Here is a 26,770-nt window from a genome sequence, read left to right on the forward strand (position 1 = left end):
TATCATTACATAGATGAAAATATGTAAAACCATGGACTATTTACTGAAAAAACAGCTGGTTCAGAAACCCTGGATGGTATCTGGCTTGTTTATATTTATTATGAATGGTTATAATAGTGTTCATTACCATCAGAAAGCAAACCAATAACTCAAGCGTGTATCATTCAAACAGATGCTGGTGAATATTAAGGAACTTTTTTCTACTATTACTGCTATAGCACTGCCAATCACAAGAATTTCCAAAATTATTTAAAGGTATCATATTGTCCACAGATGTTTAAAGTAAACGTTCACAGTTTCTTCATTCCTGCAGCCTGTGTGAGTATAAACTCAAAGTTGCAATTCTCCCACACTAACAGCTGGACCCTTAACTAAACCATAAAATGTCCTAAGACTCCCAGCACTAAAAAGTGTTAGCAAATCTAAGTTAAATCAATGTTGGCTTAAGAGTAAGCCAGAGATTTTACTAAATTGTGATTTAAAACCTCCAAAACAAATATAGAGATATGCACATATGCACATATGCACAATAAATAAAAAAAAAAAAGTCCCAAAGGGCCAGTAGTGCTGTAATAAAAACTCCCCCCCCCCAATACTCAAGTTTCCCCTCATTCCAGTCTTGAAGAAGCAAAGCAGAGATCACTAAGGTTCTTTCCTAATTTTGTACAAAGTATCTTCGCATGAAGCAAATCATTCTTGTAGCAAAATGTGAGAAAGGTGTATGATAGAAAGCAGATCAGCTAATAATTTGTTATTCTCCTAAGTGCTACTGTACAAAGCAAGAACCAGGTTAGATATAGTACTATGGATAAACCTTTAGGCAACTGTTCCAGAGATCTTGATATTATACTTGTTCGTTACCCAGGAGCATGAATGGTTCTGGGCAAGTCATTTCAGTGACTCCCTATCTGTAAAACAGGGCCATCAAATTTATTTCCTTTGCTTTGACACTTCCGATAAGAAGTTCAAAAGCTAAATCTTACCTAGCATGACAGTACAAAAGAATTACAGTACCAATGTATACATCTTATGCTGCAATAAAACTGACACAAGGTTATTCATCCCTAGAGTAATATAATCTTAACAGCACTTTTTTTCCCCAAATCATTATTTCTAATTAGGTCGTCTGCTAGTTGGTGGGTCCAGTTATGATGCATTTGAATAATAAATGGAGGACTAATATCAGATGAAACACATGCTGTAGAGATAATTTATTATCACTGCAGATAGGTGTGGAATAGATGCTATTAAAAACCCTAAGGTGGTCTCTTTCCAAGTACTGAAAACAGCAAATGTCACAGCAGACACCTGCGCCTTTTACTTAGGGAAGAACAGAGGGAGAATTCCACCCGCCATTCAAAACACAAAGAACAGCCCCTTATTATTTAAAAAAACAAACAAACAAACTAACAAACAACCACAGTTGACTTAAAGGAACACTCCTGATACCACACAGATATTTTCAAGGCAAGTCTTCTATCAAGAAAGCAGGTAGTCTTTAATGAGGAATGAAGAATTCTGCCACCAACAACCTTCACAATATTAAAATCAGAAATGCAATGCAAACCAGCATTTACTAGGAAGTGTTCCTCTCCACTGCTCATTTTATGCCTCTGATGCAGCACTGAACATGGAATTTCTAGTCACAAACAGAATTCCTTCCCTTTCTATCATCCAGTATGCAACAGCTCTTATCTCCAGGGCCATAATATGTCAAATACTTCTACATAATTAAAGCCATGCTGATTGACTGGCTAAGAATATCACAGGAGTAAGTTTCTTTTTAAAGCCACCTTATCTCTAATCAAGAGTTGTCTTCCAGTAGCACAAGATGTCGTGCCTAAAGGACATTATATATGTGTGTGTGTATATATATATATATCTACAAATAACATTCCTTTCTCCTCCACAACCCAGCAATAACAAGAAAATATCATTACAGTCTGATTTCCCTTTGTAGTGCTAAATCAGATATTATGAAGGATGGCAAGAGGCACTTACTGAGGTACACAAAATGCATATTTTCATTAAGTATTGAAACTATAATTTATACTCCTCCCTTGATATAAACCTTTAGCACAATACCAAACAGAATCTTTCCGTATTTCATTGGTTCATTCATCTCTGAGATTTGTTACTAAGGTGGGGTTTATTTAGGAAAGAAAATGGAAATATGTAGCGGTTAGCAATACATGAACAAATTGGTGACAAGGCCTATGTCTTGTCAGGTTATTTTATATTTTAATGTACTGTTAACAGATCATTCTTTTTAAATGCAAATCTGTTAAGGGTAAATTTAAATATCAAGGCAAGCAATTCTGGTAGCATGGCAACAACATGCTATGCTGCATAGTAAGAATCTGGAACCGAGGCAACTCTTTGCTTCTTTCCCATACTGGATCAGTTTATAAGAGTAGAAATATTTGTATTCTTTGTGTAACCGCCTTTAAGAATATTAGTATTTGTAGTGGTCTTTGAAACTCAAGACATCACAGGACCCCTGTGAAACCTGGTAGCAGTCAGGATGGCCATCCTTAATAGACAGAAAAGCTACAGATTAGAAGGAAACTTTAAAGGGGGTGGGTGGGTAGGATATGCTTAGTAGCAGTATTTAATAAAATATTTCATTCCCAGGAGAGATTTGGTGTGGATCTGAAGAATATAGCAGCTCTGAAGCAATCTTGGTTTTGAACCAGAAATGAGCAATCCCATCTCCATGCACTCTTCCCGATGTGTTGAAAAGGCATCTCTCTTGGCTTCTAGAGTATGAGTTTTGTGGCCTATTTTAAGATTTGACTAGACCAAAAGGGTGCACTTAAATGATAATTTTGTGGTAGCTGGTATCAGTGATTCCTGAAAGTAACATCAATTGTTTGATGTCATTTCACTCTTGGTGATGGGGGGGAGAAAAAAATCCTATGTCGTTCCAGAACAGAATCTGGTCTGTGCAACACTCATACTCTTCAGTTGCTCCAGTTGCTTCAGTAACCAGGCACTCAGGAACATGGTACCATTTTTGCAAGGGCAGGAAAAGGCAAAGTTAACTAACACTTCTGAGACTCCCTAGAAAGACAGGCTAACCAGTGAAGTATAGCAACCTTCTGATTTTGAAGGGCACAGCAGGTGACAGAAAGTCCACCCAAGTGCCTTTGTTTCTGTCTAGTGCATGAAAGCATATGTGGATGGCTGTGTGGGAATCTTATTTTCTTTATTATTTAATTTTCTCTTCCATAAAGATGAGCTATTTCACTGAACCTGAATACTGAATGTCAAACACAGATAGTTCTTCTGGGAGGGTCTTGTAATATTGTTTAGATAGGTGCTGCCCTTGTGGAACTTGGGCTTCTCACCCTATGTTATAGTTCGTATAGAAGGGGAAAAAAATGTTCTTTAGAAATATGTCTCTAAATGTTTTGGAATAATTGAGCACCAAAAAAAGACAGACATAGAGCCTGAATTCTTTTGTTCCTTGGTAGTTGTTTATCCTTGTTTAACGCAGACAACACACTGATCCCTTCAGTCTTCTCTTTCATACAATTTTTAGGCAGGTATCACCTTGATTTTGGAATTGCAGCTAATCTTTCATCCAGGCTCCCTACTTCTACCTAAACATTCATTCTTTTGGAGTCTACACTTCAAAAATTTCTGTCACTTCCTCTTCCTCCTCAGGGAATTTTCGTATACAGACATAGCACTATCACTATGAACAATACAGATGTTGTCTTGCTTCCCCTGCTGCTTCTTTCCTTCCTTCCTCTCATGTTCTCCTGCTTTCTGCTATGCTAATTTTATTTCTCTAATCATTTCAGAATTCCTAAAGTAAGTCAGCATTTACAGGTCTCCAGGTCTCTCCCTTATGTAGAACATGAGCTTTCTCCAAGTTTTATTAGCATAACCACTTCAAAAGTACCTGCCCTATCACAAATGCTTTGTGACAACAAGAGTTGATTCCACTGAGCTTTTGATGCACTTTGTTTCTTCCTTAGAATGAAATGCTGTAAAGACTTAATCTTCCCTGTGATTGAGGATTTCTGGGTGCTACAGGGTCACTTTGCGTGAGACCAGTGGTCTTCTGCATGTCAGGATGCCTCAGGAGTCCTTTCCAGAGGCTCTTAAGAGATCTGTCCATGTGATTCTCCCAAAGATAGGCCCAGTATGTTTGTGGAGAATTGAGATGACATTGTCCCTCCTGTCTGTTGCTAGTTTACATCAACTGTTAGAACCCCAAGATATGAAAGGTCTTCTACATTTATTCCTATGCTTCCTTCTTCACCAATTTATCCAGAGGAGCAGACCACACAGTGATCCCAGGGGATCATTCTGATGTCATTCCTAAAACCTCAACCAGCTGCACCTTGATTAGTGGGTTCAGTTTTGGGCCCATCACTCCAAAAAGGCCATTGAATGACTTGAGCATGTCCAGAGAAGGACAACAAAGCTGGTGCAGGGTCTGGAGCACAGGTCTGATGGGGAGCAGCTGAGGGAACTGGGGTGTTTAGTCTGGAGAAGAGGAGGCTGAGGGGAGACCTCCTGGCCCTCTACAGCTCCCTGAAAGGAGGGTGCAGAGAGGGGGGATGAGTCTCTTGAACCAAGTAACAAGCAATAAGACAAGAGGGAATGGCCTCAAGTTGCACCAGGGAAGGTTTAGACTGGATATTAGGAAGCATTTCTTTCCAGAAGGGGTTGTTGGGTGTTGGAATGGGCTGCCCAGGGAGGTGGTGGAGTCCCCATCCCTGGAGATGTTTTAAGAGTTGCGTTGACATAGCACTGAGGGATCTGGTGTAGGTGGGAACTGTCAGTGTGAGGTTCATGGTTGGACTGGATGATCTTCAAGGTCTTTTCCAACCTTGATGATTCTGTGAATGAAGCTCTTTCTGTGGACTCAGGCTCTTAACAGTGAGATGGAATGATGAAAGTCTATACATAAGAATATGACTTCTCCTTCTCTGTTTATCTGCTAAAATATGAATTTTCTGTTCAATTTTTACTGGAATTACTATCTCACTAAATCCTCCAGAGAACCCTGTAGTGTCATGCTAAGATAATCGCTTGGCTGTCACTCACAACAAAGCCAAAGTGGAACAACTGGTAGGCAGATTACTTTTCTACAGTCACTGCAAGAAAAATACTTTACTGGAGAAAATGTAAATGAACCCAAAAAGTCCTGTGTTCCCATGTTAGACATCACCTGGCATTCTGGACTACATTGGTCAAGCATCTAGATTTGCACACCCACCAGAACAGTGTCACAACTCATGTGTTACAAAACTTGGGTTGGGAGCTGTTTGGGTTCAAAAAGTAACTTGCCTGCTATGACCACATTACAAAATCTTAGTTAAATCTAACCACTGTACTCACGTGAAAGAATTTCACTATATTCTTCAAGGATTAGATCCTGTGAACCCTTAACACACAAAGGTAGATGACATAGAAAAAGTTGCAAGGTCAGGCCTCTCTCTTGTAGAAATGTTTTAGGAGTAAAACCAGAAGATTTCACTCTTTGAAAATGATCAGGGTTATGGTACAACTGACTTGGCGAGAGGAACTTCTACAAAGGTTGTAGCTGACAAGTGCGTCTGTGAAGGGGATCTCTCAGAAAGTAAAAGGAAAGACAGAATTCTGGAAATAATGCTAGCTGGTGACATGCTCACAAATATTCCTAATATCAATTTACAAAATGAAGTTCAAAAACTACTTCATTCAATTAATAGAACAGAAATATTCAACCTGTCTTTTAAGTAATAAAACAGTAAGTTATTCCTATGTGGCTGATTTTTCATTACTAAGTCTGTGACTAGAAGGGCTATTTTCTGAAGGAAACTTCATCTTAATAGTCCAAAACAGACAACTGTCCCAAGATACTCCTCTGTGCAGCTCCCACTGGTAGTCCAGGTGGGTATCAGCTGATGTCTGCACTGCAGAAGTACTGCTATTTGAAAATCCTTATCTAGATTCCAAACCTCACACTGGTTATAACTGACATATTTCTCCATTCCAAGACTTTTTGTATACCTTCTTGCCAACTTTCCTCTTCATTTACTTCTGTTTCAAAAGAAAATGATCCCTTCATGCATGAGTATACTCCAGAGTATGCATCTCCACCAGTATTTCATGCAACCTTATCATCTGAGAACAATGGCACATCTTCCTTGTCATCCATACCTAACAGGGCTACAGGGCAGTACGGTAAGTATTGCAAAAAAAAAAAAAATGGAAAGGAATGTCATGTACTCCAATGACAGTGCATTTACCTACCAGGATCAAAAATAAATAGTTGATCCTATATGTGTTTTACCAGTAGTGTAAGATCGTTTTTCTGGAAAATATATCATGAGCCATGAGGAGACTTAAGTTCAGACAAAACTGACAATTGGGATAAAAGCTCTCTTTTCACGGATGTCATGATAAAGTCTAACTGCTGCATGTTCAGCTCCTGCAGGCAGCACAAGCCTAAAGTGCTGAACGCTTCAAGAAGCACAGGGTGCTTTCTTGAGCTGCTTTTCACACAGCTCTCAAGGGAAAATGGGTCCTCAGGGAAAAAAAAAAAAAAATCTTACATTTTAATGCTCTATCCAGTAGACTAAAAACATTTGCAAGTATCCAAAGTACTTATAACGAACATTTGACTCAGCAATTGCATGTTTTGTGGAGTGTCTAAAAACTAGTGGATTCTGATCCTGATTCTGCTTTCAGCTCTTCCTCTTAACTTGTGAAGTGCATGTGACTGCATCACTGCCTTATTTTCTCCAGTTATGAGAACTACCATTATGTCTCTTGCACTGATGTTGCAAGGCTTTAATTGCCTCACAGCAGTGCCAAAAGATATTATGCAGAAAGATTCTTCCTTGCAAGAAGTATATTCTTCATTTTGTTTATATCTACATCAAAATAAAAATATCTCAAGCAAATACCTCTTCCTTGCAAGGCTTATAGTAAGGTATTAGTTTGTTCTAATAGTAATGTCCTATTACACAAGCAACAGAGGCCAATGTGTCATACTGATATTATACTCCATCTTTGCTGAGATGCATGGATTAGCCCTAGAATAGAAGCTCTAGTTCTTTCCAAAAAAATTCTGACTTCTGGAAACATGTCTGCTTCTTACATCATGTACAGATAGGCACAAACATACAACAGTTCATAGGATCATAGAACAATTCAGGTTGGAAAGAATGTCAGAAGTCTGTTGTCCAACATCCTCCTCAAACAATGGTCATTCAGTGAGGCCTGATCAGGTTGCTCATGGCATTATCTAGTCTGGTCTTAAAAACCTCCAAGAACAGAGACCACACAACCTCTCTGGGCTACCTGTTCCCATGTATGATTGTCCTTACGGGGCAAAAGATTTTGATTACATCCAGTCTAAACCTCTCATTTAAACATATGCCTATTGTCTTTCATTCTCTGTCGCACACCACAGTGATGAGTCTGGCTCCATTTCCCTGAAGATCTTCTTGTAAGCACTGAAAGGCTGCTGTTAGGTCCCCCCAAAGCCTCCCCTTCTGCAGGCTGACTAAGCCCCACTCCCTCACCCTCTCCTCACAGAACCTGGCCTCCAGCCCCAACCACTTTGGTGGCCTCTGTGGAACTTCAGTTCATTAATACCTTTCTTGTACTGGGGGCACCAAAACTGGACACAGTATTATAGATGTGGTTTACAGAATGATGAGTAGAGAGGGATAATTACTTCCCTTGATCTACTGGCTGCATTCTTGTTCATACAGACCAGAATGCTCCTGGCTATCTTTGTTGCCAGTACATGGCTGGTTCACGTGCAGCTTGCTGTTCACCAGGACCTCTGGGCCTTCTTGGCATGGCTGCTCTGCAACCTCTATCACTGTAATAACTTAAAGCATGAAAGCATCACCTTTTTTATCTAAACACAGATTACAGGGAAAATGGATAAAAAAAGTCTGCAAAAGCACCTAAATCCTGATGTGTTAAAAGGCTACAACTAAGATTTTGTTCTGGACAAAACCAGGATTTTCTGTATTTATCTGTGAGCCAGTAGCCTGGAACAGATAGATCACTTCTTGCTAGATTTCTCTACCTTTAACACAGGAATATAAACTGGAAGAGGTTTAAACCATGGTATTTTCACAAATTATTCCTTAGCAAATGTTCTTATCAGAACAGCTGCAGAGATGGAAAAATTATGATTCTTGAAGTGGTTTCTCATGTTCACAGCCTTAAGCAAAGGTCACTTTTTAAAGACCTAGCTCTTGTTTAAATTCATGCCCAGTTTCCAACCTGAACTGGCATTAACCAAGTAACGGCAAAAAAAAATGCTTTTTGAGATTCTTCCTTATAATCATAAGACTTTGACCAAAAGAGCTGAGCAGCTATGGCCTTTTCAAGAACATTTTTCCTTTATGATCAAAGGATGAAGGGGAAGCAATAATGCAGCTGCTGATTAGAGGCAACACTGCATTTTTAAAAATAGCTTTAGATATTTCCAGGTGCAGCTAAGGGCTAAACTATCAGAGAATTTAGGTTCAGGAAGCCTGACAATCAAAGTTTACAAGGGCAAGTCTGCAGCCTGAAATCCTACGAGCCTGAAGTGGAGTAAGGACAGTGGCTTCCCCTTTAGTAGTTTAGTAGTCATAGAACAATATATGGAAGGAAAAGCTCTTTCATCCCTGTCTGTCCCATACAGAGGAGAATCTGGACTATACAGTGATAAACTGCAATCTTACGCTTTAACATAAGCTTCAACCTTACGATTTTCAACATACAGATGACCAGCATGTACTGTATTTTTACTTAAGCAGCAATAAACACTGAAATTCCTCCCTTTTAAAATTACCTTATGTTAAAATACTGTTGTTTACACACAACCACATGAAACTGTGATAGCAGTTGTTTCTGGTTTTCAGTTCCACTGGTTAAGTAATGAGGGATTCTTGGGTACCAAGCATAATACATGAAATACCTGTTCCACAAATGGATTTCCCAGCCCCTCCTGGGAGATTATAGGGTGGCCTTGACCAGGTAATACAACTGAAACACTACTCGCATTTTTTACCCAAACTGGTCACGGTAATTTAAGAGTTTTCTTAAACATCACCGCAGTGCACATTATCTCTGTACTATAAACGTTGTATGATCTCTTGTCTTTATTTAAATTTCTTTTCTTGTATGCCCTCACTAGCACGCAACAACCATCGAAAAGACATTGAGGATGCAAAGTACGTAAATCTGAAAGCGCAGACTGCTCGTGGAGGCAAAATAAGCCAGCCTTTGCCTTTCCAAGACGCAGCTCCAAACGCAGCATTCCCTTCCTCTCCCCCACCCCCATCCCTTTTGTTATGGCAATACAACCCCCCCACACACATATTCAAAAAAACTGTTCAAAAAGGGGAAAAAGGACCATGCTGTAATGTCTCGTGCTGTTTATACTAACAAAAATCAAGTATTCTTAATTGAGCGGCTTTTCCCCTCCAGACCTCAAGATGAAGGGAACGGGAAAAGAGTGGATCAAAAGCTCTGATCCACTTGGTACACCGGAGCCGTGAAACCAGGAACAAATACGAACTCCTAGGGGTGCTGCATTACATGAGGGCTCCTCTGGCATTTCGTTTGCCTCTGTTAAGACAAACAGGCTCTAAAGCCTCCCGCCTTCCCACAGAACGCAGACATTACGCCTATGTTGCATTGTCGGTCCCTGCATTACCGAAAGCCGGCGTTAAGGCACGGCTGAGGTGAGGCGGCGGGGATGGCGGGCTGAGCCGGCCAGCTCGGAGGCAGCTGACGGCGAGCCGGCAGCCCGGCGCGGGGGGACGCTGCCAGCTCCGCGGCGGCTGGCGGGCAGCGCGGCGGGCAGCGCGGCGGCTCCGCGCCGGCGGGGACGTGCGGGCGCGCGGCAGCCCCGTGTGCCGGAGCCCCCCGCCGCCGGCCAGCACACAGGCGGCGACGCCATGCCGCGGGGGCTCCCCTTCACCGCGGTTCCCCCTCCCCTTGCGGGTAGCTCGGTCGCCCGGGAAGGGATGTGGACGGGGATGGATGGGGACGGGGACGGACGGGGACGGGGCCGGCAGCCCCCCCCAGCCCCGACTTCGCGGGGAGCAACGTCCGCGCTCGCGCGGGGCGGGTGTGGCCGCGGCGCCCCCCTCAGCGCCCGCCCGGCCCCGTGGGCTCCCCGCTCCCCCGAGGGGGCCCGCGGGGATGCCGCCGCCCCACCCCCGGCGGAGCCGCCGGCCCCCCGCCCTGCGCCCCCGCTCCTTACCCCTGCTGCCAGCGGCGGGGCCGGTCGCCACCCCGCGCCGCGGCGGGGACGCGGGGGCAGCTGCAGCCGCTCTTTTGTGTGCCTGCCTCGGCGCCACACACCGAGACGGCGGGAGGGCCCGGGAAGCTGCGTGCGCGAATACCGCCGGCCGCCCGGGAACCTGCATGGCGCATAGCCCGGCCGCCGCGGTGCCTCCGGGGGGCCGGGCCGGCGGGGCGCGGCGGGGCGGCCCGGAGTCCCCCGGAGTCCCCCGCCCCTCCTCAGCACCGCCTCGGCCGCTCCGGCCCTGCCCGCCGGCCTTCGCGCTCCCAAGCGCGGGCGTCGCTCTCCGCGCGCGGGGTCCTGCTCGGCCCGCGCCCAGCCGGCTTGCGGGAGGCAACGGCACAACCCGGCGCTGGGCGCCGGTGAGGCGAAGCCCCTGAGTTTCTCACAAAATGGCACAAAGAGCGGGTGGCTTGGTGACATGGACTCACCTGTCCAGCGTGCTCTTCCACAGAGGCTGGAGGCCCGGCTCCGCGCCAGCTTCACGCGTGCCCATGGAGGGGCTTGCCCAGACCCGGACCCTGAGGAGCGCTGGCTGCAGGGCGCGTCACCCCTGCACCCCCGGCTGCAGGACGGAGCAACCTGCGGCCTCGCAACCCTTCGGGAGCCCCTCAAGCAGCAGCGGGAGGCAGGTGTGTCTGCTGGAGGCCTCCAGTCCTGCTGTGATGCGTGGCGAGGCCACCCTGCACGGCAGTCGGTAGCCCTCGGGCCCTGCAGCGGTGGTGGGCCATAGCACAGGCTGTTTCCAGAGAGCCTTCCGTACTGGTTTTTGGTGAAGCGCACTCCTGAAGGCCAGCTACATTATCCTGCTAGTTAACGATCTCGGGTTTCCCCTGTGCTTGAGGTGCTCCAGTGCAACAAAAATCCAATTAAACACCAAAAGTTTGAACGTTATTGCAGGGGACGGCACTGGACTTGGTCACATTCCATCACACAGCCAGCTTTATGACATGGAATCATGATTTTTATGCTCTTGTGCAGGTAATACGTAGATCCCCCTATAAAGATTAAAACTGGAAGATGCAATGTGCAATATTTAAAAGCTCACTGAAGTGGGTTTCTCCAAGAACATTTCTTGCCGTGAATGATAAACACAGTTGGCTCCTCAGGCCTTTTATTAGAAACTACTAGATCTTCCTACTGCGGCTAGACGATGGTGACTACTTTGTATATAAAAGAAGATACCTCAGATCAAGTGCTCTTAGGCCAATTATGACAGGACTTGGTCATAGCATGTAAGTATGCAAATTTGATACTTGTAGCTATCTTGAGTGTAAAAAGTAATCTTCCTTGTGACAGCAAAAGTGAAAAGCTGCTAATGTAACTATATTGCATTCCGGTCAGCTAGGTATAACACTGGTTCCCTGTAACAGCGGTGTGTCCAACTTGGTGTGCTCTCCTTTGCCCTGGGGTAGCTATACCAGTTGCTTAGCACCAAGTCAAATTCCATGTTCGTGTAAAGGCCCTTCACAAAACCCACCATTTTGTGGGGTTTTTAATTCTTATTTTTTGTTTAGTTGTTAAGCTTTCTGTAAAGATTCACTTGCTACTAAGAGGCTATTTTTTATCCTGGTTTTCTATGGTGACTTTTTCCATTTGTACTTTTCTGTATCTTGATTACTTGACTGACTTTGGTTCTGTTTTGAAGAGAATGAGAACTCAAACATTACATAAACTGTAATGCATGTATGTTTTACACAGAACTACAGAAAGTTATATATAATCTGTAGATGGGTTGTTCAAACAACAAAAAATTCAGCAAATCATGTTTTAATTCATATTATTGATTCTCAAAATTGTTACCTTGATGAAATAGCCTCATGTACATAAGGAAGTTTTCACTTGTTCAATCAATATACCAAAAACAGTACTCCCAACTTGATAGAGCAAGTATGTGTTGGGGTTTTTTTAAGCTACTGCAGCTGCAAGTATTGTATTACAACTGATCTCTCAAAGACTGCAGGGGTCCCGAAGGGAGTGGGCTATTTTTTTTAACTTAAGTTCCTAACAAACATTCTCCCTCCACCTCATTTTAGTGACAGTGACTTAGATATTTATTAAAAAAACTTACATAAAACACAATGGAAAGTAAAAATAAGGTGCATAGTATCAGTTCAATAATGCACCTTTCTGCTACTCTTCAACTTCTGGAAATAATCTTTTCCATACAAGCCAGCCACAGATACAGAAGTAGGATATTCCCTTATTTCCCCTATTTAATGCAAACTGTCCATCATCACATATGCCTTCAGAGTACCCACAGTTACAAGTCACTTCAAAACTTTTAATCATGGTTTAAACTTATCTTTACTACTGAAAAAATGCAATGTTAAAAATAAGTAAAAATCTTTATTGAAGATCTGTTTTATAGATTGTAGCACCTATTTACTATTTTTATGTTAGCAAAGCATAATTTAAAAGATTACTTCAGATTACACTTTAGATTACACCTAGAAAATTTATTATTTCGAAATGTGTCATTACTGTAAAATGTTTAAGAGAGAACTCTTCCTCATTTGTGAATCTATGCTATAAACTTTGCAGTTAACAATGCTGTTTAGCAATATGCAAGACAGTGCAAATGAACATGAAACTAGATAGATGACATAATTTTATAGATATTTAAGGATTATACCATCCTGGGAGGCAAACCTGCCTCCTCCGCAATAAGATAAATTTACATTTCATAAAGTGCTCAAACTGCTTTGAAAATGCTTATCAAAGGTGACAGATTTTGCATTCCTAAGAAGGTGAGGTCTTCCATTTTAAAACTGTCAGCACTGGGCCAATTAATTTATACAGTGTTGTTAGTTTCCATTTCCATATTAATCTTACATGATTTGATGTTTCAAGTTTAAACTGTTGGTTACCTTTATGTGTCTAGTGCCACCCAGCACCCATTTGAGAAGTACCAGGGCTATCATTTTAGGGACTTCTGTTTCAGTCTAATAATTTGGCCAACATGACAACTGCTTTGGTAAAAGAATTGAGTATTTACTGAAACCATTAACTTTAACTTCTTCTCTTAATTAAGGGTTCTGGAGTTCAACAAACCCAAGTCAGATCACTACAGGAAAAATTTCTTTTAAGGAGAGAATGACATGAAGCACCAAAGAAATCATTCAGAGCACCTACTGTAAGTATCTCAACTCAGTATTGTAAACATCTCCATGTTTCCTGGTCTTTCTACAAGACTTCCTTGGTCACACCAACCTCCATTCACCTACCTTAGCAATAAAGTCCAAATCTAAGGACTGTCCTTAACAACAGACAGCAATGATTCTGCATGTGCATTAAGAAAGTAAACTCTAGTCTCAGCATTAAACACAGAAGTATTACACACCCAGGGAGTGGACTGCAGAAGCAAGTACCATCTTCAGTTCCTCCTGTAATTCATTCCCAACTTTCTGAATTTTCAGGCTGTGTTGACTGTATTAAGGCACTGTAGCTGTGGAATGATGATAGAGTACATTCTTCCAAAATCTGTGATAAATTGGGTAAATATGGTGATAATGAAAGCAATTTAATTCAGAATTAAATACCCAGTGGTGGGTTTTTTTCAATTCAGGTGAATTAATGGCAGTATGAGCATGATGGGATCAGAGTTTTTGCAGATTTGCAAAACTGTAAGGTTAGCTTTTAAAAGGCATGTAGTTAGTTCTTTTCTCAGCTTTTTGAGTTTGCTTTTAGGCTTGTCTCATCATATGGAATGGGGTTAATTCTGCAGCCTGTTCTTCTCCTCCCACCTAGGAGAGACTTGAGGGTTGCATAGAGGAAGTCAAAAATGATATTTTGCATCATTTAATTATAAGCACTTTAGTTGCCTGAGTAATGCTGATGGAGTTCAGAAAAATGTGTCTTGTCTGCCTTAAAGCAGCATAAAATAGGAACACGGTTGAGCTCAGAAAGGGAAAAAAGGCACATCAAAAGACTGGAGCAGGGAACTTGCACTTGACAAATGACCCAAGTGTAAGAAAACTTACTCGCAAAATATTAACACTTCACCTTTTGAAAAGCTTGACATTATCAGAAAAGGAGGTTTGACTGTACCTTTTGAAAAAAAAAAAAAAAAAAACCAACAAACCCAAATACCCATTGTCAAAGCTTAATTCTGTTCCAAAATAATCAGGCTCCAGTTATTTGAATCACTGTTGTTCTTTCCAGAAGTTATATATTGGTGCAACAGGGGTATATCATTAAGTGTCCCTCCACTGGAAGAAACAAATCACAGTTCTCTATTGCTCCAGTTTCCATCCCCAAATTTCCCCTGTTTTTCTTGAGGTTATTCCCCTTTTATAAGCATGGTAGTGACAAAGGGTAAGGCCCATATATCTAAACACCAGCCCCAACCCCTCAGAACAAAGTGACTTGTGAACACTGTTTAAAGTGAAGGACTAGAGGTTTGTTACAAGTATAGGGGCTGATCCTGTTCCCACTGAATTCTGTGGGAGTTAGGCTTATGAACAGGAAATGTCTCAGCACATCTTAAGCTGTCTTCAGTCTTCAGCTGTCCAGCTCTCTTGGCTATTCCTTCCAAGTCTACAGCACCAGGGGTGAAAATTCTCCTATCTTGTAGCTCATACCCAGCAAGTAAGGGGGTCTGATTCCACCAAACAGTAAGAGCTTGTAATAAGCATGACTCAGTTTTGAGTACTGACAAACTTCGAAGACCTAAACGATGTTTTTAGGGGGGTGGGGTGTGTGTGCGGGGTTTGGTTAACATCTTGACTTTCACCTTAGGAGGAGTCAGATGGAAGGTATAAGCTGTGAGAGAGATGGGAGCACAACTTAGTTATGATGAACAAAATACATCAGCTGACTTCATACTGCAGTCAGTGAGGAAAATTACTGGTTACTAGCTAAAAGCATTACAAGTCTCTTTCTGCTAGTAAGATGAGGAAACACAATGAAGCAAGTGGAGTTAAGTATTGTTTACTCAAAATCTCCATTTCCTAGTACTATATCAAGCTACTTCTCTGAGTGTATTGATAGATGTCATACACAAAATTCCATCTCCTTCAGACAGTATAGAGAAATGGAGTATGAATCTAGGGAGGACTGCCCTGTTTTCTGCTGCACCAAACTAAGGGTGGTAGGTTCAAAGACTTCTGTTCAATTATTTTTACATATAACCAGCAAGGCTTGCTCATTTTGCAGAAAAGATGCCTCCCCATCTTTGAAAGAATGGAAAGACAAAAGCAGCTTTGCTAACAGAATGTCTCCTAGAACAGCAGAATCATATTTCAGAAATATCAAATCATCCTGCTTTTCCATCATGAGCCTTAGGTTTTCTAAATTTAAACAATTTAGAATTTAGATCACAAACTACCCTCTAAACAGTGATTTGATGAAATGCAAGAACCCTGTGGAATACTGTATTTTTCTTAAAATACGACAGAAGGAGTATGTATTTTGAGTACAAAAATATCTCGTTTAAAAAGCATGGCTTTGCAGAGTTTTTTTCAGAAGTAAAATTCATGAGGAAGCATCAATGTCTTTTAAAGCCCTGTTTAAATCTCAGGTCAACATTATACTTGTACTTTGTTATAGCAAACATGACACAGAACACAATTCCATTTCCATTAAGTAAAAAATCTAGACTAAAATGAACTTACTTCATATCAAGCTGAAACTAATCACTGTACATACAGAGAAGTAGGAAAATACAAAATTCAGGTTGTAGTTTAGCTAGGAAAAAATATGACTTAAGGATTAAGAAAACTAGAGAGAGAAAGTCTTCAATTTCTACAGCTGACATGTCAGAACAAACCTATAAAAGAAAGTATCAGGACAAAAACTACTTGCTTAATGTACACCAATAAAGTGAAGTCCGTGCTTGAATAAGTCAACAAACTGTGACTGCAGTCTATCAGAAACAGAAGCATGCTGGCCTGCTCTCTAATGTTAAAGGCAGTGTGCATAACCAAGACTTATACAGCTTGTGTCTTCCACTGATGCATAGGAAAACCACATTTTAAATTAAGTGAAAAGATTAATGGCTATTTGTTCAGGTCTCTCTCAGATATCTTCCTATGGATAAAACTTGAAAACCAAATATTCAATACCTGAAAAAAATTAAGTGACAAGTACCTCATAGTCTGAAATATATTTCAGGCAAATAATTTTTCAGGTCCTTTTCTCATACTGCTTGAATATCCACAGAGTTCGTAAAACAACTAAATGATGATTTATGCATGGTAACTTCCTTGGCAGTAATTGTTATGCCAAGAAAACTTATTTACTCCTTGCAGACACCCATACAATAACATAAGGATCTTTTTATTGCATGAACCAATCAATCAGTGTGAAGCACAGATGGTGAATGGTGAAAACAGAAAATACAATGTTCGTTTTTCCTTTATTTCCAAAGGGAATATCAAAGCTATATTGTTGTCACTGAGAAGTGGGTCTCTGCTCTGAAATGTAGAACAAAATAACGTGGGTTGACCTAGAAACTACAGTTTCTGTGGTTACAGAGGTAAAATCATGCTGCAAATATGAGGCAACAGAACATAAATTACTATGCTACATATGTAACTTGGCTCACGTATTTCTCTTTAGAATCACAGAGAATTCAAGAAACGTCAACATATTAATTCTGAAAATCAGATCAACAAAAAAAAAGATGACCCTAAATCTGTAGCACTATTTCAGTACTCAAAAGCTGTCCTTAATCCACAAGAACTACAGTGAACTTGTAAAGACTGAATACCACATCAATATTCCCAGCACCAGCTCAGTAACTTTACAGCTAATCTATTCTTTTATTTATGAATATTACAGCTCAAGCTTGCTCAAGTTCCACAAGGACTCCATGGCAATCTTTAGGGTGAAGAAAAATCACAGGTTTGCCATGTGCACCTATTTTGGGCTCTTCACTCAATATTCGTATCTTTTTTTTCTTCAGTTCTGTCATAGCCGCTTTTATGTCATCAACCTTATAAAACAAAAATACAGTTCACAAAAATTAACATATTACACTGTATTATGCAGATTCTACATTTAGAGACAATAATTCCTTACTAACATGTTACTTCTAAATTCTAATATAATTCTGAAAATAAATTAAAATATAAAACAGTTTTAAAACATCTCATCTTAAAAGTAAAAATGCTACAGAAGTTTGCATTTGTTATTTGAGGATTTTATAAAATATTGTTTAAATAGATTATGCTATAGTTAAGAAATTATTAAACGAAAATCACCCATGCACAAAGCCCATTGATTTTTTTTAATGTTGTTAATTTATAAGGACTCCACTCTGCATTACTATTACTAAGAAGATCATATTGCTTTCAAACTATCAATAACTAAAGAAGAATGCCTCCCTGTCTAATTGATGACAGAACACTGAATCATTAGATGCTGGTGAAAAGGGAGGGCAACAGGCAGAAGGTAAAAGGAAAGACCCTTTTAGATTTATATAGCCTCCTTCTGAGCAGGTTAAGCTTCATAAAGATTCCTAAGAAAAACTTTGGAATTATAAGAAAGACAGCCACAATATGACCTGATTTTCCTATTGATCTTAATTATAATAATAGCTTTTAACATAGTATTTCAGTACAGTTTCCTGCAGAAATACATAACAAAAACATATCTACGTTGTAGAATGTGATCTTAAGTCTAATGTCATGTCATCAGATGAAATTTGAATTTTCCCAAACCTTAAATGCATTCATTCTTTGAAATAATAAAATTATCACTCAGTTTAGCAAATCCAAGGGTCAATAATCAATAAAAACCTAGAATTAAAATAATAGCATTACTATTTTTTGAGACTGAGGTGTCTGGACATAGCTTGGTGAATAAACTTGCATGATGCCATTGTAGGGAAGAAGGAAATACCTAGCTTTAATTCAGAGGAACAGACATCAGTTAATTCCTACTCATTTGCAGCAGTTTTGTTCATGAAAATTCTGAACTCGCTACAGTTCTTCCTACTATCCATCTGCTTAAAAAAAAAAAAAAATAATAACTGTCAAGTTTTATCTAAAATAAAACAGCACAAGTAATGTGTGCCATAGCCCCCTCCAGGTTGTCCCCCTGCGCAGAAAATCCATTGCAGCTGCTGCTCGGGTCCTGCAGAGATGGTCAGAAGAACTCTGTCTGGGCTCAGCTGGAATGAATTACTGCATCCCCCAGGAAGCAGTGAGACTGAACAGTGGAAAGCCTGTGGGTGCATCCATGTTAGGACAGTGTCAGGCTCGGATTTCTCTCTCATTCTATCAAGTGTCCAACATGCTTTTCCTTGCAGTTAATAAATTAAATTATAGCTGGCCAGGAACAATTTAATTTCTTCTTAAAATGCTTATTTTGTCTGAAACAAATTCCCTATCAAAACATCTGTCTAAAATTTTGCTTTGAATAATAATACAGAAGGAAGAAATGAAAAGCATTTTAATAAACTTGTCAGGCTTCCTCTCCAGTATGGAAAACAAATCTATAATTCATCTTTTTGCAATAACATTGTTCATAGAAATATATTTTTACCAAATATGTTTTAAATTTCAAATGAACAATCAATTGACACTGAAGTTCTTTCATAGTTTTTCTGAAAACTACTTTTGCTCAATTTCAGAAGATGACCTATCTTTGAAGTTTTAAGGTTTTCCATTCTGGGGAGAATGGAAAATTGGAGGAGGAAGGTTAATATATTTTTGATTGACTATGGTAGTGACCAAATCTGTTTTCAGTCCTATTTAAAAAGCAGGTCAACAATGGGTTGCTTTTTTATCCATGTAAAATGGTTTATAATCTTCCATTTGTTTTTATGTGGAGACAAACATGAGGGACTTAGGATAAACTTTTTTTTTTTTTTTTTTCATAAAGAATCTATTGGTGAGTTACAAGACTTCATTTAGGAAAAACTGGCTGCAAGTAGCACTAGCTCACCCAATCAATGGAAATTAACTGCTCTATTATGACTCCTGGCTTGCTTGATCTACTATGCAGAGCTATAAATTTTCTTTTTTAACACAACACTTCTACATTGTCCAACATGGTATAATTAGCATATCCTATTCTTCTCAATTTTCATAATTAACAGTATGACTTCCCCTGACAGCCATCTTTGGTTTATCTGCAACAAGATCATCTCTCACACAAAAGGGAGATCTACACAGAACAATTTAGCTGGTAACAAATAATTTTTGAAACATCTTAAAAGGGATCACATATACTTGAAAACCTTGAGATCTTTGAGCTATTTTTTGTTGAGAAATGCCTACAACTTCTTTGTCTTGTACCTGTAAGTACCATTGGTCTTACAGAGAGCTGGAGGGTTTTTTTGGTCTTACTGCAAATCATTTCTTTCTTCTAGACACCTCACTTCCTAAGTTCAGCTGAGGTCTTTTCACATTTCTATAGCAGAACTGCCAAGGAATACAATTTAGGGTCAGTTTAAACAGAATTAATCTTCTTATTCTTGAACATCTGCAAACAGGCAAATTTAATGAAAAAAAATTGCAATGCCTCTGTGTATGAAAAATGTCTCAATTCTCAATGAAAGTATGCAACTGCAAACACTGGTCAACAGATGTATTCTGAAAACAATTTTTACCCACATCAGTAATCCCACTACTTTTCATTATTACACTTTGCATGAAATAATAAAGTTTGCAAGACTCAGATCTGTAAGATACTAAAAACATGTATCATAGGCAGCAACATGAAATTTTGCATCAAATATCTACATTAAAACATGAGTATACTAAATAACTACTTTACCCTACACCACTACATCTTGTGTACTTCCAGACTAATCTCTCTTTAATGGACAAGGAAAAACAGCACAGAAGAAACTCTGGAGACTTTACTGCTGTTTGGCAATTATGACTAACAATCTTTTTTGACTTCTGTATACAATTATCAACTAAATATCAAATGGGAAAAAACTTCTGAAAATCTAAACTATGCCTTAGCTTAAACTTACAACTCCATCTTTTTCCAGTGTATGTCCTTTCTATGTTAGGAAGTTGACGCCTGTCAAACACTCTTCACAAGCCTTGTCCATCTTCCACACCAGACAACTAACCTTCCCCTCCACAATTTACTCTTTACAGCATAAAAGAGGAAAAAATTATCACATAGCTCATGAAATTTCCTAGAGGGCATGTTTAAGAATTCATCTTATGCAATATAAATTCTCACAAATATGACAGCCATATATATTTGGTTTTTACACAGAGCAAACATATGAAAAAGATATGCATACTTTAATATCTCTATCTTATTGTATGATATGTTTTGTTAAAATACCTCAATGCAGATATGATGCATTCCTCCAGTCTTGTTTTTTTGCAGAAAGCTTGCAATGGGACTTTTATCTCCTAAGGGATGTAGAAGTTCCAGCTTGGTATTTCCCAGCTCCACAAAAACAGTGTAGACGCCGTGTTCGGGAAGAGCAACAGTCTCGCTCACCTCTGCTCCTAACACATCCTTATACAAGGACTGAGCTTTCTCCAAATCAGGTACTGCAATTGCTACATGATTGAGTCGGCCCAGTTTCCACAAACAGTTTGGAATGTTTTGAGAAAAGGAATTCGATGATGATAGAGTTCGTATTGTGAGAGCTGAAGTCTGCAATCTGGCAAGAAGCCCTGAAAAAAAAGTGAATAGCACCAATACAGTGCTTTTGAGAAAGTACTATGCTCTTTCCCCTTTAATGAGACCTATATAACTCCTGTGCCATAAGAACACCAGTGTGCAAAGCTGCATGTAGACTGAAACCAAGGAAAGAATTATTCTGTAGTATTAACAGCTCAATGAAATTTTTTTCAGACTATATAACTATTCACAAGTATAAAAGAAACAAACAAAAAAAACCCCACAAACTTGGTGTAAATGCTTACATATGCCTGTTAAAAAGATAGCCAAATGTAATGGTCAACTGTATAATGTACTTAAATTCTTCAGAGAAATGAGAATATGCCTATACATCTAGAAATTATAACAAACAAACAAGAAAACCCAAACAAAATCTTGGACAGAACTGATACTGCAAGATCCAAAAGATAAAAGACTTGAACTCACAGGTGTCAGACCTAACTCCAGCAAGGAAAGAAATGTCATGTTGCATCTGAGGCTTAGGGAATCCTAAAATCTCCTGAGTTTGGTTTATTTGCTCTTTCTGCAAGTATTAAATCATTTGCCATCATGAACCAGATGATAATCATCATTATCATGTTCAACTGACCAATAATAATTTAAAATATTATCTTTAAAAGGCTGAAATAATAATAGCTTTTTTTAATGTAACTGGTGACAATGACTTCAGTGTGACAAAAGAAAAGGAATATGATTTGGCTCATCATATTTGAGATGGTAATTATAAAGAAACGTAACTGTAAAAAAAATATTGGATGATCTTATGACAGAAAAGTAAGGGCTAACAAGTAGACAAAAGTTGGAGAAGTCATGGAGAAACTCAGTGTCATGAAAAAGTGCTTAGATATCTACGGAACTCTTCATTGACTGCTCTGACAAGGCAGAACAACTTTGCACTATCTGTGTCAAATCACTGTGTTGCTCACAAATAATTTTAAGGTTGCTTGTTTTTTTAAAACATCACAAGAAAAAGATCTACAATGAGGATACATTACATTTTTAATTACATTAAAAATTAATCTGTCCAAGTACTAGAATCTGGAGAGGTTGGGAGTGAGGGAGCAATTTTGATCATATCAGTTGTCTCTAGCACCAGAATTAGATGAAAGGATATATTCATAAAAGCCGCATTTTAATTTCATGCCAGCTTGCTTTAGGCCATGTCAAAGTTCCCAATGCCTCAAGGCCAAGCTAGAGGCATCTCAGAATTTTGGAAGTCTTTGAGGTATTCTTAGGTTTAAATTCATAAATGTGCTATTTTGCTAAGAGATTGGGCCAAGGAAGCACTGAGATTCTGGATGCTTTGCGATACACTGAGGATAGCCTGGCTTGCATTTATTCAGACTCTTTGTACCCTGTAAGGTTAGTAGTAGCTGTAAGGTTAGTAGTAGCTGTAATTAGTCTGCCAGCTTCACTGTATGAAACTAAGAACTACCATTTCACAGGAATTCAAGACTCCACGGCTATCAGTTCATTTTTCTTCACAAGGCAGCTAATGCAGTCCTTAAATCTAAGCCTTTCTGAGCATTGTGCTGTGATGGAAGAAGAAGCATTTGTGTGTATCTAGACTGAAAATTACAATGTGCAATGTACATACTTCCAAAGACATAGTATCACAAAAGTAAGTCTATTCCGAATCTTCTGATAATACTAAATCAACATCCTACATTAAATATTTCCAGAAACTTGCCCAGTTCTGCAAGTAACTGCCCTGGAATATTTCTTGCCAACCATTCACACAGTACATCCTGTCATCTCCTGCATCACAGCCAGTTCTGGACAATTCTTTTTCACTGGTTACCTTTAGGCTATCATATGGGCATAGTAGAGCAACTCAGTGTTTCCAAGTACTTTTCAACTTTTTACATGTTAAAAAAAAATCCCCAAGCAACTTCTACACAGAAGAAAAAGTCTTGTTTTTAAAATGTCTATGCTGAAACTATTTCATAGATAGATTTGCCCTCTAAATGCAGCTGTATCAGGTATCAAAGCAATTGCCTGAGGAAGCAATACTATGCAATGCTTACAATGTACAAAATAAGAAGCATGCAGTATCTAGTTGGTATAATTAGAGGCATGGATAATTAACTAGAGTTTGACCAGATCACCAGATTAAATAATATATTAAAAAAATTTTTAAAACCCCAAACAGCTGCCATACAGTCTTTTCTGTCCACCTAAGATTCTACCGATGTAGCTGTATTTCCTACAATAATTTTTTAACACCTGATTCCATTTTTGCTGAAGCAAGAGATACTCTTCCACTTTGAGAAAGGCCAGTATTCCCCAAAAGAGAAAAATCCTTTGAAAGGACCACTTACTGTATAATTTGTTATGTTTCCTAGAGCCTTTTATTCCTTCTTCCAAATATTAACAGACCACAGTTCAGTAGACATACTACTAATGTAGATTTTTCAAGCAATCCTTACTGATGTGAAGGGCTAGGATTTTTCCCATTCTTTTTGACATCTCCCATCTATAATTCCTGCTGTACTTCACACAGGGCATATGACTACACAGTTATTATAATTTAATTTGTATTTTGTTTATTTTCAAGTAAATTGACAGAAAGTAGAGACACAGACTGTTACTCAGCTATTACTGAAGCAATATAAAAAATAATAGAAAATGCTATTTCTGTTAAGTTCTGCCCAAGAAATGTTTGATTTTTGTGGTGCTTCCTAGAAAGCTAATAGATTGAAAAAGTGAAGTATATTCCTAGGACTCTTGTAAAGTCAAAGATACTTAAATACCCACTCATATGACAATATTATTTATGCATTTCTCCGTTTCCTCTTCTCACTTAACAAATTGAGTGGTAGAACTCTACATATTGTTCATATGAGCATGCAGGGGCAGAGGACTCTTCAGCAGGTTTGGGTTTTTCTTCTTACCTTATTCTATCAAGTCTTGTGAATTTGTCCTAGCTCTAGTCATATGCATATAGAGCTTTAATTTTAAACCCATAATTACCAGTATGAATTGACTGAGATTAAACAAAAAGCATGTGTTTTTCTTGCATTCTATAGATTAGTAACTATATAGTTACCTAAAATTCTAATCTTATTCTTCTAACCCAATAATCAAAAGATGACCCTGCAGTGAAAAAGAAAGCTTTTCAGCAAATTTCAGATTGAAACCCTATCACTTCCATGTTTCAGGAAAGAAACACTTATATTTATGCATGTATCACAAAACTAGTCCTATTAACTGTTGTGGCTAAATCCTTCAATCACAAAAGCATTTCTCCACTGACTTACAGAATTATTCAAGTAATTCTTAACTTTCTCCAATGTTAAAAAAAATTACTTTCTCTGCTTCTTTTGAAGCCAGTGGACAGTGACTAAACCAAGTATGTGTCCTGCTTGAAAAACTTGCATATGCTGACCAAGTTCACAAATGCAGTTGCTTTTCCTGGTATATACAGCATTTGCCCCAACTGCTTTTTTTAATATCTCCTTTTTCAAACACTGACAACCAAACCTGAATTTTTCTGGATACTTTGTCCTTCAGGGAAGATTCAGCTGACCCTGCTCTCATATGATTGCTGGCTTCCTAGCCTCAGTGATGCTGCAGAATGTTTGTCACCTTCTCCAGCTTCGTTTGAATTTTTAAATTGATCTGTTTGAGTTTTATGCTATTAGTGGTTGGCTGGTCTACTAGTACTATGCACATGAGAGTTTAAACATGTACAGTTGTACCAACTGAGGCTTACACTGTATAACAGCAGATTATGAACACGAAGTAACAAGTCTGAAATACCCCATAAAATGAGATCCTCAGCCTTCAAATGTTTATTTGTAGGCTTGTTGCTCCTTACATGGGGTAGTGTTCATTGTCTTACATGGCTAAGTAATCAAACATAAACCAAATCCAAGTGAATTAAGTCAAGTTCTCTATGGGGAGGTTGCAGTAGAACTGTGGGTTGCAGTAGAAGAACCTTGTCACTGGGCCCCGCTCTACTGTCAACCATTTCAGGCTGAGAAAAACTCCCAAGCGTGGAGAAGATGCTGTCACCCTAGGGAGTTTGGCATACAGGGGCTGTGTATTAGCTCTGGACCCAATGTAGAAAGAGCAGTCTGGCCGTTCTTAAATCCCAGCAGTTTTGAGGTGGTGTTAGCATCTTGGAAACTTTGCCAGCCAACAAGGCTTAGGATCACTACGGTGCTGCTCAGCTCTGTGCTGGAGGTGGCTTTTGGGAATCAGTTGGGCTCCATAGTTCCTAGGAACTGAGTCTCACTTTGCTGTAGCTCTGGTTTCTTCCATCAAAGCGCAATTATACAAAGGTGTTTTCATCTCAGATCCCACCGATCGATCACTGACAGCATCGAGTCTTTCATTCACTTTGCTCCTGCAGTCTATAGCTACCGAGTAGAACAGCGTGGTTTAGATATAGTGAGTTTAACCTGCCTTTACTTACTATTAAGAGAATGAACAGTCCAGATAATTATAATGAACAGGAAATGATTTTGCATTTGACCTCCAAGTTGTACCTTAAAAAGACGAGCTCCTCCTTGGGCCTCAAGTTTGGAGTTTGCTGCCTAAGTTTATTTCTAAGGCAGGTAATGTCAGTTATTAACATATCTGCCATCTGGAACGGCACACTTTGTTTTTATTTATAAAAGCAATTGTTTTGTTGTGGCCTGCAGGGCTCTCACGGAGAGCCTGGGCCCGCTCCCGCACCGGGGCGGGCAGCGGCGGCGCGATCCCGCCCTGCCGGCCCGCCCGGCCCTGCACGAAGCGGGGCTGCCCGCCGCCGCGGGGCCGGAGCTCCAGGCCGGAGCGGGCACCGAGGCCGCGCCGCCCCCACCGGCCTCACCGCCCGACCCGCCCCGCAGCCCGGACCCCACGTTACCGGCCGCCGCGCGCCCCAGGGACGCCGCCATCTCGCCGCCCCGCCGCTCGCACCGGCCCGGCCGCAGCAGGCGGGGCCTGGTCGCGGGGGAGCGGCCGCCGCCCCCAGTCCCCGGCGCGGCCGAGCCGGCGGCCCGGGGCTGTGCTTGTAGGACCGGCGCTTACCGGAGCGTCTTGGTACTAGGCACCGGCAGCGGCTGCGTCAGGCCGGGGGGCTGGCGAGCCCTCGCCGGGGCCGGTGGGCGCAGCTGCCCGGGGCCTTTCCCAGAAGGAGAAAGCTCCGCCGGGCTGGGGCGGGCGGCGGCCGCCTGGGAGCTGCGCCCTGCGCCTGGCCGGCGGGAGGCGGCCATGCAGCGGCCTCGGTGGGGGCAGCTCTCGGCACTGCGTGTGTTTGGAAAGGAAAGTGCGAAAGAGGCCAGCTCTAGCAGGGGACATCTGCAGAGAGAAAGTTTTATGACTAAAGCACTGTGCAAGAGAGACTGAGGACAACGAGCAGGCTGTCTTCTGGTGCGGCATTCCTGTCCCGGCAGGGGCATAGGACACTGCAGGCTGCTGCAATACATCCTACAGATATATAAGCACCTTGTGTCATTTCATATCTGAATAATTAAAAGTTCAGTTCAGTAGTCAAAATAGGTATTTGAATGTCCCAATATACAGCATTTCCTGCTTCCAACCCAGGCTGTAAAGTGCTGGGTATGTTTATGATGTTCAGAGGCACAGGTGTAGGTCATGCTCATGCCTCTGCTGTCTGGGCCCTGCTCCACACGATGGTTTTCTGAGGGTGCAAAGTGCCACTCAGAGGACACGCACAAGTTGCATTGCTGGGCTTTGATTTCTGTGCACTGAAGAGACTTTTTTTTGGTAGGAAGGCATGAAAGCATCAGAGAAACAGCAGAGGTAATAGCAAAAACGAAGTAGAAAGTTGATCACAGTGTTGGATCCAGGTGCTGAGGGGCTGGGGACGGCTGGGAATGGCAGCAGGCAGGTGAGTGCAGCCCCGAGGCAGCCCCTGCTAATGCATTTTGCAGCATGGAGGAGGAA

The 26,770-nt window shown here is 40.7% G+C and overlaps 2 protein-coding genes across 6 annotated transcripts in view; both read right to left on the bottom strand.

Moving 5' to 3' along the window:
* APBA2 (amyloid beta precursor protein binding family A member 2) overlaps positions 1–10,401 on the bottom strand; it is a 106,830-nt gene extending 96,429 nt beyond the window's left edge. For 2 of the 4 annotated variants that reach the window (XM_074916885.1, XM_074916884.1), the window contains exon 1: positions 10,226–10,401. The gene's annotated coding sequence lies outside the window, so the exon portion shown is untranslated. The remainder of the gene's footprint in view (positions 1–10,225) is intronic. The other 2 variants (XM_074916887.1, XM_074916883.1) reach the window with 1 other exon arrangement.
* Positions 10,402–16,525: 6,124 nt separating this feature from the next.
* Positions 16,526–25,843, bottom strand: MCEE (methylmalonyl-CoA epimerase). Of its 2 annotated transcripts, XM_074916806.1 has the most exons (4): positions 25,718–25,758; positions 25,590–25,618; positions 20,525–20,865; positions 16,526–17,204 (listed from the first exon to the last, which is right to left on the bottom strand). In XM_074916806.1, the coding sequence occupies exons 1-4, from the start codon at positions 25,756–25,758 to the stop codon at positions 17,052–17,054; spliced, it is 564 nt and encodes a 187-aa protein (XP_074772907.1). In that variant the 3' UTR covers positions 16,526–17,051. The 2 variants fall into 2 exon arrangements, with proteins under 2 accessions (XP_074772907.1, XP_074772906.1); XM_074916805.1 differs by lacking the exon at positions 25,590–25,618 and having other exon boundaries at positions 25,728–25,843.
* Between the last annotated feature and the right edge of the window lie 927 nt (positions 25,844–26,770).

The sequence above is a fragment of the Athene noctua genome, chromosome 13 (genome assembly GCF_965140245.1).
Source record: "Athene noctua chromosome 13, bAthNoc1.hap1.1, whole genome shotgun sequence".
NCBI lineage: Eukaryota > Metazoa > Chordata > Aves > Strigiformes > Strigidae > Athene > Athene noctua.

Bases quoted from the DNA above. Each gene is read 5' to 3' on its own strand.
- MCEE (XM_074916806.1), bottom strand. From the start codon at position 25,758: ATGGCGGCGTCCCTGGGGCGCGCGGCGGCCGGTAACGTGGG. The intron at 20,866-25,589 runs GCAGGGCGGGAT...CTTTTTTTTCAG, and splicing joins GTGCAGGGCCGGGCGGGCCG to GGCTTCTTGCCAGATTGCAG. The intron at 17,205-20,524 runs GTATTTTAACAA...TTGTTTTATAAG, and splicing joins TGCATCATATCTGCATTGAG to GTTGATGACATAAAAGCGGC.